The 15,905-nt window shown below is 39.9% G+C and overlaps 1 protein-coding gene across 1 annotated transcript; it reads left to right on the top strand.

Moving 5' to 3' along the window:
- The first annotated feature begins 11,218 nt into the window (after window positions 1-11,218).
- UTS2 (urotensin 2) lies at window positions 11,219-15,057 on the top strand. Its single transcript, XM_069874522.1, has 4 exons — window positions 11,219-11,426; window positions 13,590-13,700; window positions 14,280-14,323; window positions 14,941-15,057. The coding sequence occupies exons 1-4, from the start codon at window positions 11,219-11,221 to the stop codon at window positions 15,055-15,057; spliced, it is 480 nt and encodes a 159-aa protein (XP_069730623.1).
- The last annotated feature ends 848 nt before the right edge of the window (window positions 15,058-15,905 follow it).

The following is a 15,905-nucleotide window of genomic DNA, read 5'->3' on the forward strand; positions in this document are numbered from 1 at the left end:
CCTGTATCATTCAACTTTGATCTTTTAGATGATGTAAACATACTATGCACTTTGCAAATGTGACACATTTCTGGTGCTATTTTTGTAACTCTGAGGTTGGAAAGATTTTACCACCACACGCTATCTGTGTCTCTGATCAATTACTGTTACTTTGGTCTTAAAGAGAAAAAAGAAAACGCATGTTTGAATGATGGTATTTGAAACATCGTTTTTAACCTTTTACAAAACCAAATTTTTTTCAGTAACTTATTAAAAAAAAAGAACAAAAACCCTCAATGCCATTTGACTTTGAAAGATGCTGTTCTGTGTTTGAAGAATGACAACCCTTCTCTCTTTTCATCAGAAAGGAGATTATGACAGCAGATGATTTTCACATTTTGATAAACTTGAGTATCAGTAATAGAAATCAGTGTATCAGGACTTAAATTATAGCCACAGAATCATGGACTTCCTTGAACATAACTAATTCTTGTGTAATCTCCTTCTATGTGATCACATAGAACAAATGTATTAGAAGCTTGTTCCAATTCTAGACTCCACAGAAATAGATATTTTTATTTAAAAGTACTAATGAATTTGTTTAAGTCCTCCTTTTCATTATGCAGGTAACATAGACAGCTGTCAAACCACTTATGGCAGCATGTCGTGCGACAGGGAGACAAATTGATTTAAGTTTGTTTGGAAGCTTGCATCTGCAAAAAAGCCACGTATTTGTAACTCTTCCTTTTTAAAATTATTCATTTGTCTTCTAAAAAAATCCACAGCAGCTAATAAAACTTGCATCAAAACAGCTCAACAGTTGACAAGTGGTTACTACAGAAGTCACAGAAGCAGAAATGGTATACGCACTGCATTGAAATAATCCAGGATGCCACACGCTATTTTTTTTGAATGTTTTGTTCTCTCAAACTTTTGTGAAAATGTTGCACAGTGAGATATAGCAATCAGCAATGACTAAATTAAGAGAAATGTGGTCAAGAGAATTAAGCTTCTACTAGCTTTCCTGAACAGAATTTGCAGCTGAATTTGTCCATTTCTTAACACAGAGGATGACAGCCTTCCTGCATGCGTGTTGAACACTGTGAAATCCTTCATCCAGCAAGGGTGAAGGGGAGGAAACTTCATGATATACCTCTGATTGGAAAGGTGGGCAGGAGGAATGAGAAAAGCCTGACTGTCCATAATTCAGAACCAGGCTATAGAAAAGAAGAATTTTTGCGATGATAAGTAATAGATCAGGTGCAGCTTAGTTTCACGGGGAGCTATTATTGAACACAGATTCTTTAATATCTGAAGAAACTTACCAGCTCGTGTAGAAATAATGCAGATCAGTCCTACTAACTCTGAGCGGTGAGTGTTGCCTGCTTTTTGTAAATGTGCTTTTTCTCAGCAGTCTTTTTAATTTATTATGTAGAAAGCAAAAAGGAACTGGAAATGCCATGACGACTCTCAAACAGCCCTGGTGGTCAAGGATGAGGTAACAGGCCAGATGCAAGCATTTTGCATTCCCATTTGTTTTTCTTGGAAGTCAGGAAGTGCCCTCTTAGCCAGACTGTGGGCAGAGGCCTGGGTGATGTCAGGCAGAGTTCTGAGGGCATGGAAAAAGGAGGCAAATCCTCTTTAAAGATAAGTTTAAGCAGGGAAGCCTGCTGCTTTTTTTATTGCTTCCAGAACCAACACGATTTCCTGGCATCAGTATTTAAAACTGTTTGTCACATCTTGGCTTCATGATTTCTTGCAAGAGTTCTGTGGCTAAAGAAAGCAAAAGGTTCAGTCTCTCAGCTCCCTCTCTTCCACAGGCATGCTTGTGCGTTTCTACACAACTCCTGTATGACAGATTCTGAAACTATAATGTCTCCTTGCAAACATATAATCATCATATCATTCTTTAAAAGCAGAATACGATTTATGTTCAGTACTTCTACCAGATCCCTCACAAGGATCTCTGCTCTGGCAGCTGTTCTGATACTGACACTAAAGCTGCAAAAACTGCCACAGGAGATGGTCCACTTGGAAGAGACTTAACACATAGGGAATAGTACTAAACAGACAACTTGTATGACTCCATTTACATTTTAAACAGGTGACAAAAAGTGATGTTTCAATATTAAAATTATAAAAAGTCTCGAGTCTAATTCTATCACCAAGGGTTACCTCAGCTCCTCTCTCAGCAACAAACAAGCCTTCCCTGAAAGAATGCTTTCTTCAGAGTCTGTCAGAAGAGGTTCTCTATCCCACACAGCCTGTGTTAGCTATGCATCAGGAACAGATGGCTGAGCATCCTTCTATCCCTGAACTGGCACAAAAAAGGTTGTTGGATACTGTCACTGCCCTCACTGTAAATAAGAATTTTTAATACCATCTACAAAGAAAATGGAAATTCCCCCTAACCTCAGTTTGGCAAGTGTTTGTTATGATATCACCTACTATTTTTCCTTTCACCTTCTAGATCCTGGGTGCCTGCCAGTTAAAGCAGTGGACTACTCCTGCAATGCTCCGAAACAAAACTAGATTGTATTTTAATGAGAAAAAAATGCCAGCTGAACACCCACTGAAATCAGGGAGAAAAATCTCTCATGTTTGTCTAACCGATTTGCATTGAGGAAAAAAAAAATCAGGTTTTATTTGACTTACAAAGTGTGAAACCCCATACAAAGATACCTACCTCACTTTAAGGGTGACTTTTCATAGCGTATATTAAACCTGCTTAAGTCCACTCTCAGTTTACATAATCCAAACTGGAACAAGCCATTTCAAAACTGAGGTAAAGTGTCCAAGTTAACCACTTAAGTTTTAGGCCGAATCATAGAATAGTCTGGATTGGAAGAGACCTTAAAGACCATCCAGTTCAACCCCCTCTGCCTCAGATAGGGACGCCTCCCCCTAGATCAGGCTGCCCAAGGCCCCATCCAACCTGGCTTTGAAAATCTTCGGTTCAGTGAACTCAGTTTTCTCCTGTACACACATTTCAGCAAGTTCAGCACAAAGTTGGATGGAGAGATGAGAGGCACAATTTGCCTTTAGCTACAACACTACAGACTTGAGAATTTTTGAAAAAAACTCCTAATGTTTACAGAATACTTTGATACTTCCCACTTAGAACAACGTAAACCATATAACTTGAAGGAGAATGCTATAACAGCCTGTAAGCAGGCAAATAAAAAAAAATACAAACACAAAAGAAAAAAGGTATTGTACTACTTTTACAGAAAAAAGGTATTGTACTACTTTTACTCAGTGCACCTTTCTACGAATTTTAGAGCAACTTTGGAAGCGTAGAACACAATTCTGAAGAAAACATACATACAAGCCGAAGGCAAAATTTCCTGATGTGTCTAAAGCATAATATCATTTTTTTAAACTAGAAAGAAAAATACAGTGAACAGGTATGTGAAACAGCTTTCCACTGTAGTCAAGACCAGTCAGAAAGTCAGTCAGTAACCATAGAGAAAAATCAGTTAACTCTTTTTGTGGGAATATTTGATAAACTGGAATCTGTCTCTAAAAACGTGAAGAAAAGATCTGACGTGGCTGACTGCCGAGAAACATACATTCATTTACAAAATAACCTTGAAAGAACCGCTTTAAATCTCAGGTTACCCAGTGCGACCTATGCCAACTTTCCCCCATTAAGTACATGTCTTTGTCCCAAAATGTGAATCACCAAGCCTGCAGAGATTCCATTTAATTAACAAAAAAACCTCTAAGTAGTGAAGGATTAAAGGGATTGTGCACTTGGAAAGCAAAGTAAAAAATTAAAGTCTGCTTTTGTGATCCATTCATTTACTGCCTGCGCTAAGTGGGACAGTTAAATGCCAATGATCATTAAGATACCTCTCTAATTAGTCAGTGTCTGCTGCCCGCACACACAGAATTTCTACAGAACTACCTGGAATTTGTTCTTTAATATCAGTTGTGGATATTAGGATGATAACTGATGCTAAGCCTCTGTGGTAAAAATAGGAAGAACATGTGCATACCAAATGTGAAAATTTGGACAGAAAAATAAAGAAAAGCGTAAGGACACCTCTGACAAAATTGTCTTTATTCCATCCCTGCTGTAGATGCAAGCCCTTATCCTCTTGCTCTTTTAAATAATGAAACAAGGCACCATCTTCAAAGACAGCAAAATCTTAACAAGTTTCCAATAAAATAGATTGTAGCAAGAAACTAACGAGGCAGAGCACCATGTAATAAATAGCATACGAATTAGTCTCAAGCAGGGAAATCTGGAAGACAACTCTCATGCCTCATCCAACTCTTGCAGTTTGCTGCCCCAGTATTTCTGCATTTCACCTTGAGCCAGAAAAAGTCCAAGACAACGGCCTGGCCTGCCCACCCCATCACCAAAACTACTACAAGAATCAGCAGGGCATCACTGTGTCCCTTTTTGACATTTGTGGTACCATCTTTTTAAAAGTTGCACTTGAAAAGCCTTAAGAGACAGAAATATTAAACCTAAAGTTAACTTCTTCAAACTCTCAGCTCTATAGATACCTGCTTGGGCATGCTCTAGGACAAAAATTTATATGGAAAGATTCTCAATAATCTCCTTGACAAAAATTATGAGTGGTTTAAGAACAGAACAAGAGTGAAAACGTCACAGTATGCAGCAGTCACCTAGTTCTGCAGGAAGATTAGCTTGATAATTTCTTTTTACAAGCTAAATCAAACCTCAGGAAGACCGTCCTATTGTTTTAAAAATAAAAATATAATATCTACTACTGATAAAACTATGACTATACATGTGATCTTTGTAACAAAACAGTACTTATGCAAAAGTCTAAAGATACATAAATATACCCTAGTATAGAAAAACTAGTGTGAATATACAGAAATACAAGGCACAAATGATCCACAGTCGCAGGAAAAAGCAGGTTATTATGTAGTACTATAAACAAAACTGAAGGTAATAATGCAATTGCGCTTAGCAAGGTCTGCATGTGTGTACTGTAATATATACAGACCAGAAGGTACTCTTAAGCTTGCATTGTATTTGGCTGTTGTTCTAAAGGATCACGCTACCTAATCGTCCATATTGGACATAAGCTTGTGCACTTGTGAGCTTCGTTTTGTAGCAAATCAATTGCCTCCGACAGAAGATTCAAGCACGGTTGTTCCCAACATTTGTAGCAAGAACCACTATAGAGACACAGCATGCAGAAAATTCGATTCCTTCTCTACAAGACAAACTCCCAAACTATGTCAGCAAGTATTTCTCCCTGATATATCCCCTAAATTGTATATGCATCTTCATGCCATGCTCAAGGCCTCCAGCCTGTGCTTTAGCTCTGGCAGACAGACAAAAATTGATTTAATTAAATCATAATAAAATAAAAGTTTTATGATTTGTGCTGAGATAGTCTTGCAATGGACAGTAGCAGAAAAAATGATCTAGAAGTTTTATATGAATACCCTACAATGTCACGATCTCGTATATCAACCTATATTTTTTATTATCTTGTCCTCAGAGCACAGGGTGATTCCTTCATGCTCTTCAGCTCTACAACAACTGTGTTTCGATGTCTGTACAAATTAAAACCGATTTCTGAATAATGGTGTTATTACAAAATATATAGAAAGAAGTATTCAGTTCCTGCCAGTTATTTAAACACTTTCAGAAAGAAACTATCAACATGATACACTACAGTTTCAATTATAAAGGACCACAGTTGATGGGAGTCATCCAAGCTAATCATCCTGAGAACAAGTGTAACGATACTGGATATTCAGTTTGGCAACTATTCCCCACGTCTAAGTTCTTCCCCACAGATGCTGTCAGATGACCTGGGAACGTGGACCAGCAGGGACAGGACCAAGGCTGACTTGGAAGCTAGGATCTCTTGAGACCAGAACCACAGGGAGGCAGAGCGCTGAACAAGCTTATGTGCTCAAGGATGGCGGGGGACAGAAAGCTCACTTTGCTGAGTACATCCATTTTCTCACCAAACTCGAAGACAACAAATAAAACCAAACCCAAACTCTATGCCGTACATTTATTAATTCATATACCATAAATGCAACTAGCAACTCCCTTGTTCCTGTGCAGCTGCCCAGGGCCACCTTCCATTGGACCTGAGCTGAGGCTGAAACAAGGACTGAGTCCCACAACCACCTTCCCAAATCCTTCATTTTAAAGCTCCTTTTGTCTTCCCACTCCCTACACTTCCACCTATAGCAGACAGACAGGCAGGGCTGAGCAGTTCAGACAGAGGAACAGTGCTAGGAATTAAACAAAAACATAAGCAGGAACAGAAAAAGGATGGTAAATTAGTCCATGGAATGGAAGGAGGTGTAAGGAAGGACTAACGAAGCGGCTGCTACATAAAAGCCCCATGAAGGTCAAAAACCTGAACAAAATGCTTTAGCTGTGTTTTCAGAGAGTTAAACCAGACAAAAGCAGGCCTTCCAAGCTTCTTATGACGAGGAGCTTTAAACCGCTTCTGAAAATGCCAAGACAGTAAAGGCATTAGGAGAAGGAAACAAATGGTCAGAGTAAACGAGAAAGCAGAGCAGATCATACCACTCTTCATACAAGAACCACTCAAGAGTGAAGGCCCTGTCCTGACCTGATTATCTGCTTTACTTCGACACGTATTACTGATGTGGTGCTCTTTATTAGACCAAGCTTCTGATGCAGTTCCAATACCAGCAGTGATAGTGACTCCTATCAGCGAAGCTACCTAATCAAAAAATAATACCTAAGGAATACACTGTATGGATAGTTGCTCTGGAGTAAAAGTTCCTTTACCTTAATTAATCAATCTTCAAAAAATAAAGTTAACAGAATTCTTTAGCTGAGAAAAATATACACGTGGAAGAATGTATGAGAAATAAAACCTTTTTTCAGAAGAGAAATATGAAAAAAACCCAAACCTAACACCACACGGTTACCTGCTCCCAGTGGAATTCCCTCTCCAGGCCTCCAGCCTGCACCGCCGGCGCCTTCGTCGGGAAGTTTCTCAGCGCCACCTTCGGGCAGTAACTCCATCGGCATCTCCCCTAAATCCACCGAGGAACAAAGGCCCATGAGCCGAGGTTCCTTCTCTTTGAAACGTAGTCTGAAAAAACGAGATACCTGTTACTGATCGAGACACATCGGCTAACCGTTAAAAAACGCACCCGCCCAAAAGTTAATTTAGCCCTATTCAAGAAACTAAACAAAAAACCGAAGTCACCTATTCCAGCTCTTTCTGAACAGTTCCCTCCCTTCACACACCCCACAACCAGGAAGGAAAGGACTGGTGCAGCGTATCTAAGACCAGAGCCGATTTGAACTGCTTTAGGTTATCGCAGGGTCCCTAAAAATCGAGCACTTTGCCTTGAAAACGTCTCACAACAGGCTTCTCTGCAACAGAGAAGGCCAAATTGGAAAATGTTACTGTTTGCAAGTGCAGCTGTATTGTAGGAGCAGACACGCACCTCCAAAGAACATGAGTCCAATTCGCCAGCTCTGTAGCTGAGACTGATTAAATGAGAAAGTAAGCATGGACAGCCACTGACCAACAGTCTGTGCTTTTCAGCACAGTGTGCTGACCCGAAAAACGATATCAAGTTTTTATTCTGCTTTTGTCCAGATCATAAATTCTTGTTAGGGTTGTATAGATAATTTGGGGTACCTCGGGAGAGCAAGAGAAAGTTAAAGTCCCATTCTTGCCGAAGCAGCATTCTCTTCTTTCCTTACATTGCCCACTCTCATAGTTCTACTTCTAAAAATGAACTGTAATTGCATAGTCAGTTCCATTACATTTTTTTTTGTGGAAGAAACCTTATTTCAAGACCTGGTCTCTGTTCCTCTGTTTGTGGCTGCATTACCCAGAATCTGATTCCCATACAATATTGATGTACTATATTTCCAAGCTCCAGTCATGCCAGGCTTACTCTCCTTCATGTCAAATAGTGTGAAGCTTCAGTTTGCTAATTCTGTAGCACTGAGAGGACAGGGGTCTTAAGGACCAGTTTGTTAAGCTTCACTTGGAGAATATACCCAGACTACAGCGTGCCAGCCCCGAAGGGCCAGAAATCAAGAGGGTTCCCCACCCACCCCAGTGGTGGAAACTGTACTACAAAGGAGCAATGTTTTGGCAGCTGTGATCCCGTACCAGAGAAATTTTAGACCACTTGCCAATTCTGTAGCAAAATAAAGTATCTTCAGAAAGGCCTTCAGACCTGCCCTCTTCATCTGCAGAGGTAGATATTCAGTTAAGCACACACACTTATCTATGCAACTTCAGCCCAGAACACAGAAACAAGAAAACCTAGGTCAGAACCTCTCAGAGATGTTTCCTAACTTTGAGAGAAATTCAGAAGACAGAAATAATGCTGTGCATACCCAAATACACCATGCAGTGCTGTTTGGTTATACAGAACATACACCACATGAGCTACATTACAGTTTGTACACAGTGGGCAGAAGCAGCATCTTCGAAAAAGGAAGTTAACAGTAAGTACTCAAGTTATGATTAGTTTTTACCTTTTATCCTCCCCCAGTCCTGCAGGCCACACCACAGCTGATCCAATCAAGGATGCTGTTGGCTTTCTTGGCCACCTGGTCACACTGCTGGCTCATGTTCTGCTGCTGTCAACCAATACCGTGAGGTCCTTCCCTACCAGGCAGCTTTCCTGACACTCTTCCCCAAGCCTGTAGCATTGCATGGGGTTGTTGTGGCCCAAGTGTGGCCCAAGACTTGACACTGAGCCTTGTAGAACCTCATACAACTGGCCTTGGCCCAGCATATCCAGATCCCCCTGTAGAGCCTTCCTGCCCTCAAGCATATCAACACTCCCACCCAACTTGGTGTCAAGTGGTAGCAAGCGGTGGCATAGTGTCATTATAGTAGTTTTGATAAAAAATAAAACAGTTTCTTGCAAATCCATTTCCAAGTTTTCGAAGTGCAATTCACACTTGCTCCCCTCGCCCACATATTCAGGGTTCTGTACCTTTGTTTAGGATATGCTGTTTCTTTGCTTCACATGATGACGTGTGCACTGACCTCTGAGGAGAATGCCTTTGACTGTTTGATAGAGAAAAGCGTGTCTAAGTGACAACTTCAAATCTGAGCAAAGGCAATAAGCTGCAGGCAGGTTGCCCAAATTCCACATGACGCACTTCATGATGGCTCTAGGAGGCTGAGTCTTCCTTGAGAGAAGGCAAAGGGCATAAGTTGCTTGTGAAGAGTGCTTCATTAACTTTCCTTGGAGGGTGCTCAGCGAATATTGATAATACCATTGTCATTGATAGTTCATTGAAGGAGAAGCATTTGTACAGAGCATCCAGCACCAACAGTGAGATCATGTATCAAATCAGACCTAATTACTGTCCGTGGCTTTGGAATGAAGAGTGGCATGACTCAGATGAGAAGAGAGAATTCCTCTCTAGCTACTTATTTCTCTCATAGGGAAGCACAGGGAAAAGGCATATAAAATGTATTAGATTAATTCTGTAGAGAAATTATTTTGTCATATCCACTCACTTCAGTGAAGTCCAGCAAAAACAGTTTTGTAGTTCAGGCACGTGCAGCATGTGTTCTGTAAGTCAATACCAGACCTCTCTGTACACAGAGGATGATAGAAAAGTTTAGGTTGGAGGAACCTCTAAAGGTCCTCTCTCATCTCTCGCACTCCCACATCTGCACTCAAAGCAGACTATTTGAACTTACATGGGGGCGCTCAGGGCTTGCCAAGCTTTGTTTTGAAACTCTGTTCCACTCCATCCTTGAGGCTATTCAAATCTGACTGGACACGCTCCAGGACAAACTGCTCTGTCTAACCCTGCTTTGAGCGGGGGGGCTTACACTAGATGATCTCCTGAGATGCCTTCCAACCCCAACCATTCCATGATTCACAGAGTCTGCAGCTTTTCTGGACGACCTGTTAACCATGTATATGTGGGGTATGCTCTCTTTGAGTTAAATCAACCTGATGTGGACATACAGATGTCCCATATGACCGATATAACTAATTTGAATTTAGTCCTAGGAAACACAATTCATAATATCAAAATGAATCTTCAGCAGGAAATGTTAATAAAGAAAAAAAAGAAGTAGATGAGTTCACTCCTTTTATAACTTAGAACTATCATACAATTCAGCATAGGCAAAGAACTTCAGTAAAATTCATTGGATTTCAAAGTATTTTGAAGAGCATTTGAAAGCACAAACATTTGATTATTGAGGCAGGAAAGAAAATTACCAAACCTCGAGTTATTACAAAGCTGAACAGGCATTAGTTTCTCACCACCTAACGGAAAGAAAATTGTCATACACTTTTTTTTTTTAACTTCAAGGCTCTGTACAGTTGGATATGATGCTTCAAAGAGAATAAGATGAGGAATCCGTTCAGTCGGTCCTTGCCCTCTGATATGAAAAATGAAATTCTAAATAAAGGCAAGATACGCTAGATGGAGAGAAAAAAAAAGACTAAAGTTATGAGATTATATACGGTAACTACTGTATAAGCATTAAATAAAAGCAAAAGGTGAACAGGTGAAAAAATTAGCAAGCACACACAGAATGAAGTTGTTAGTTCCAACTGAGGAAAAGAGAAGGTAAGTGAGATGGAAAAGGGTCTCCCAGTCTAGTGAGGGACCTGTGTTTAATATCAAAGTAGTTTACGTGTACCAAGCAAGTCTCCAGATGGAAGCTGTACTTTCTCTGCCAAGATAGTTCTCTAGGGCAACATTAGATGAGGTCTTCTCAAATAAATACAGGTGAAATGCTACAAGGGAAAAAAAAAAAAGTAATTGAACTTCCCTAACCCTCTCTTTTTAAGTTAACTCGATATTTTAACTCCCCTTCTCTTTTACTTTTTTTTCTGGCACAAGAACCCCAAATACAGCAACAACACATCCATCCATCTCACAAAAAGGAAAAAAAAAAAAGTGCACTTCATATCAGATGCTTTGCGTCAGGCCTGCTAAGGCTCATAAATCAGCTGTCTTATTGCCCTGGTCATTTCAACCAACGTCTGACCTCATGATTTATAACTGGAAGTTACTTTTTTTTTTTTTTAATGCCAGATTTATAAACTTTACTGTGCTTGGTTTGATATAATATCCATTTTGTACACCAAGCTATAAGACAGTAAATTTATTGTCTATGAACTGCTACCTTGAAAAATTACATCAATGCAAAGTGGTTTCCATTTGGAATCAATGGGCAATAAATTAATCGGATTTTTTTTTGAAGGGGGGAGAGAACATGATGATATTTATGAGATCATGAACAGCTATATAATGGGGGAAACTAGGAGCAGAGGCAGCAGTCAGACAGGACTTGTGAGTTACAGGGGTGGACAAAGACTAAATATATTCAATACAGCAATGATGCATAAGCTGGTATTCTGCTGTCTCACTATTATCAGCTTCTCTTGTCCTCTCTCTTCAGTCCCCATCATCAATGCCAGTGAGATGTCTTATCAACTCTCAGGTAAGAGTCTTTTGATTTTAATGGTCACAAAGCAGGGGTGGGAGCAGTAATACCAGAAGAGAAGCAGGTGTGCTTTCCAAGGGGCTGTTATCTGTGCCACTCGGCTGTGGAAAAAGCAGGAATGTCTTCAGAACACCAGCAGTGCAAGTAACATCATCAGTGGGTGCTAGTCTTGTAAAATGGGGACATTTGGTGCCCTGTATGTTTCTTCCTGCTGTTTTGAGATCCAGGAGAACAAGGTGTCTGAGTCTTCTAGCACTCAATGTGAGCCAGCATATACAGTGTCTGCCTCTGAAACAGCATTAGTAGGCATTGGGTAATTTAAAGAAACTTGGCTGTACAGTCTCTCCTCTTGCGATGCTTTAAAATGAGCTACGTTTAACTGAGTTGTATTTATAAAAGGGGACAACCTACTGCAAACATTAATGCAGTCCTACTTAGATCAAGAACAGGCAAGTCTGTCTTACGCTACAAAACCAGCACTAATGTAGATTCCATTCAGTCCAGTGAAAGAATAAATATTTGTTTGAAACTGCTGTCCTCAAAGTTTGAAATTATAGTATACGTCAAGAGTGAAACAGCTCAGTAAAAATGCACAAGAGGTCTGGAATGCTAGTGTCACCAGACCTCACCTGTGTTGGAGGAGTTTCTGAAACAGCAGGCAAATCAAACCTGAAGTTATTGCAAGAAGTTGACTACTAAATGTGGCTGTTCTTACCTGCTTCGCAGGTGCAACAGCTGTTATGCTGGTTTATAGATGTTGGTAGTCCCTACCTTGCTTTGACAATCTTTGACTCACTATGCCGGCATCTTTTCAAGCCTTCCACTATATAACTTGCATTTACAGGCAACTGTGACTCACCATGGATAACATCTATCACATCATAGGGTGAACAAGAGCACTCTAACAATTACTGCATTTGTTTGAGGACATCCATTAGGCTTATTAAATCTTCTCTGCTAATATAAAGAGTCTCTAGGCTAGGAAATATAGAAGTAGAGGTCTGTATTAAAGAGTTTTGTTTTGGGTTGTGGGTTTTTTTTTAAATCTCAAGGCAAACTCACTTCCTAACACTGCTCTGAATTAAAAAATAACGCAGGATCAATTGTCTCCACGTAGCACAGGAAAGTTACAATATTCTCATTCAGTGTCTTAGAAATCTCCACTGTCCTGTGCAATTGTCCTTTTGCACAGTGAACAAACTGACTGCATGAATTTCCACACTGAGTTCTTGATCTTGGTCCAAGTTTCTGAAATGCTAGGGGATTATTTTCAGCAGTGTATTTTCTTAGATATTCAATATTGAGAAGCTCTACAATCTCACCCATCCCTGTCGCTAAGAGCAACTAAAACTCTGTAGTATCATCTAACAGGGCAACTACAAAATTATATTCATCCACACAGAGTTTGATAACAGCACCCTCTTGTTGCCCACAATTTTAAATGTCTGTTATATATTAGCAAAGATTAAACTTACTGCTTAGATTACAAAAGCCTTATTTACCTCAAGTATAACACTGCTAAGGGCTCCTTCTGGCAACTTGCCCTAGGGCAAGTTGCAGAATTCTAAATTCTCTATGCACATACAAATTCATTTCATCAGGTATCAGCAATCTGTCCTTTCAGAAAAAGTAATAATAACTGTACTGATACACACATTAAATGAAATGCACTGAGAAACATAGCTGCCAAACTCCTACATTTATTCCTGTCTTTCCCCTATTGTATTTAATAGCTGGGAAACTGAGCAGATTAATAGGCCTCGAACAGGAAGTTTTGTGTTCATTCATAGAAAAACTATAACACAGGAACTAGTCAATAAAGAAATGAATTAAAACCCAAAATTATATACAAGTCTGGGTTGTCTACAGCTGACTATCAGAAAAATTAGGTTGTGAGTTGCCCAAGCAATGGGAGGGGCTGCTGTTGGTCAAAAAACTTTCTTAAAGGAAGATCTGCCAGAGAAGCGAGACTCTTGAGATTAACATTAGGAAGGTTTCTTTTCTCAAAGCCAAAAAAACCCCCCAAACCCCACAACTATCCCCTGTTATATTTATTAAATGTAAATGGATGATTGATTGTTGATTTAATGATAGATTAGATAGATCCAGACAGATTAAAACGCAGATTCAAATCAAAACACTTACCTGTTCTATTTGCAGCTGATGAAGATTCAAGATTAAATCTGGAGCAACTTGGCAGCCAAGGAAGAGCTTCCCTGCTTCAGTTCCTGCCAGAGCTCTTGGGCACCCTGACTGAGGAAAACAAAGCAGGTGGGGGTTTACCACACCAGCTTATGGGAGCGTGTCACTGCTTTGCATGACCATCTTCCACAGATACGGTGTCCCAACTCCTGGGTATTTGCTGAAATTCAGCATTGCATGTAGGCCACAGACAGGTGTTTCTGGGTTAACAGTGACGCTGGGGAAGCCGGCTGGCAGCCACACTTGAAGCTCTAGACAGGAAAAGCCTCCAAAACAGTTTAGTAAAACCTGGGCAAGGCAAAGATTGGCTTGGAAGGAGCCAGCAGACAAAACAAAACCGCAGTCTCTTAAACATCAATACTTACAGAAAACACAGAATAGAAAGCAACAGATGGTTTGGAGGGGAACAGGCGTAGCAGTTGGCTGCTGAAGAGGACAGTAAGCTTTACATCTCCAGAGTCCCGGATCCTGCTGGAACTGTGTGCCACGAGGACTGGCTATGCTGCAGCAAAAGGGTTTTCTGTCTGATCCTCTGAACATTCCAGTCCAAGACTTCTGCTGGCTCTATAGCATTATGGGACACAAAACTGCTTGTGTAGGTTCATGATTTTTGAATGGTAAAACATTTCATTATGTCTCCCTTCTCAGGTCTTAGCCCCAGCAGCTACAACCCAAGGGAAAATATCAAAGAGGTAAGTAAATGAAACACTCAAACAAGAAAACTAAAGACTCCACACTTCAAAATACACTGAATGGTTACTGAGACAGCATTGAAGATCAGCAGATTTCATAAATACTATAGACTAAAGTACGCCAGTGTTCTGCAAGTTGGAATCACTTAGCAGTTAGATAAGCAGGGGAGAAAAAGAAAGGGTGGGAAAAAAAGTGAGTAATCCATAGCATTTAATGCTAAACCTCTTCCCCTTTTTTTGTTTTTCGCCCAGAAAAACAGCTTTCTAAAGAAAGGCAAATTTCCAGCCTCACTAGGACAACCCAGTACATTAACCAGTATTAGATGTACGTCATATTTTTTCCCCACTGCAACACAGGCTGCACAGGATTGTCAGATTTGTTATGAACCATTAGATAAATTGAAAACATCATTCCTGTTCACTTGTCTGCTGAATTAAACGTAAAGGCAGAAGATAAAGACTAGTTTTAGTGCGCCATCTAAAACAGAGGGCATACTGGGCAGCCGCCTCTCCTTCCCCTACTCAGAACACAGGGCCAGGTGGTCAGCTAGAGTGTACTTCCCCACGGGGAATATTTACCATCCATTACTAACTTGTCTAATGCTGTTTGACTTCAGACTTTCTATGGAAACCATCCTCGACTTGCTTTGCTGGGCCGCTTCTTGACCAAGGACAGAAAACTGTACAAGAAACGTGGGAATCTTTCTGAGTGCTTCTGGAAATATTGTGTGTAAACAACAGAAAAAAATCTCCCTGACTTTGGTTGCATAATTTATACAGATGTCTGAAAACATGTATATAGATTTGCTTGATTTAAAATGAGAATGAAGACAGCTACTACCTTTAGACTCTATGCTACTTGGGAATTAATAAATACTTGATGTTTTGCAATTATGCTGCGAGCAGTGCTCTGTGTGATATGCTGTGAATTAAACCTGTGAATTGTTCTTTGCAATTCCTCTAGAACACAAATTTTAGCATGGTGGGGGCCAGGGTGCTTGTTATTTACCTTTCCTAACAAAATCCTCTCAGATAGAAGCTCTAAAACCCTGCACAAATCCCAACGGTCTACACTTCCAAATATAATCCTTGGCATTCAAAAGGTACTTGTCCTTCTTTATGGGATGCACTTAGAAAGGAGAGAACATAGCCGAAAGTGGGCAAGGTAGAGCAAGACTAAAAAAAGACAAAATCCCCCATAAAACAGGATGAACGGCCACTACAGTACCATTTTCATCATACCCACAACCTCAGCACCTATGGATAATCAGAAAAATGTCACGAACATTTTCTTTAAAGTCTATTTTCTTGAAATTAATAACAAAAGTAAACACACACTTGAAAGTACTTTGAAGCATATTTTTCAGTTTTATTTATAAAAACAGAAGCTTTTTAAAAGTGTACAGTTAAAATCACAACTGTAAATTCAACCACAGCTGAATAGCATTTCAATAAAATATTCCTATTAACTGATGTAAAAATTCATTCAACTGCAATTTAAAACTTGATTCAGCTGGAAGATAAACTTACCAATACATTACTCATTCACTGACTATTTAACCCACACTGTAAAAATACACTA

This window comes from Phaenicophaeus curvirostris, chromosome 22 (assembly GCF_032191515.1).
Source record: "Phaenicophaeus curvirostris isolate KB17595 chromosome 22, BPBGC_Pcur_1.0, whole genome shotgun sequence".
In the NCBI taxonomy this organism is placed as follows: Eukaryota; Metazoa; Chordata; class Aves; order Cuculiformes; family Cuculidae; genus Phaenicophaeus; species Phaenicophaeus curvirostris.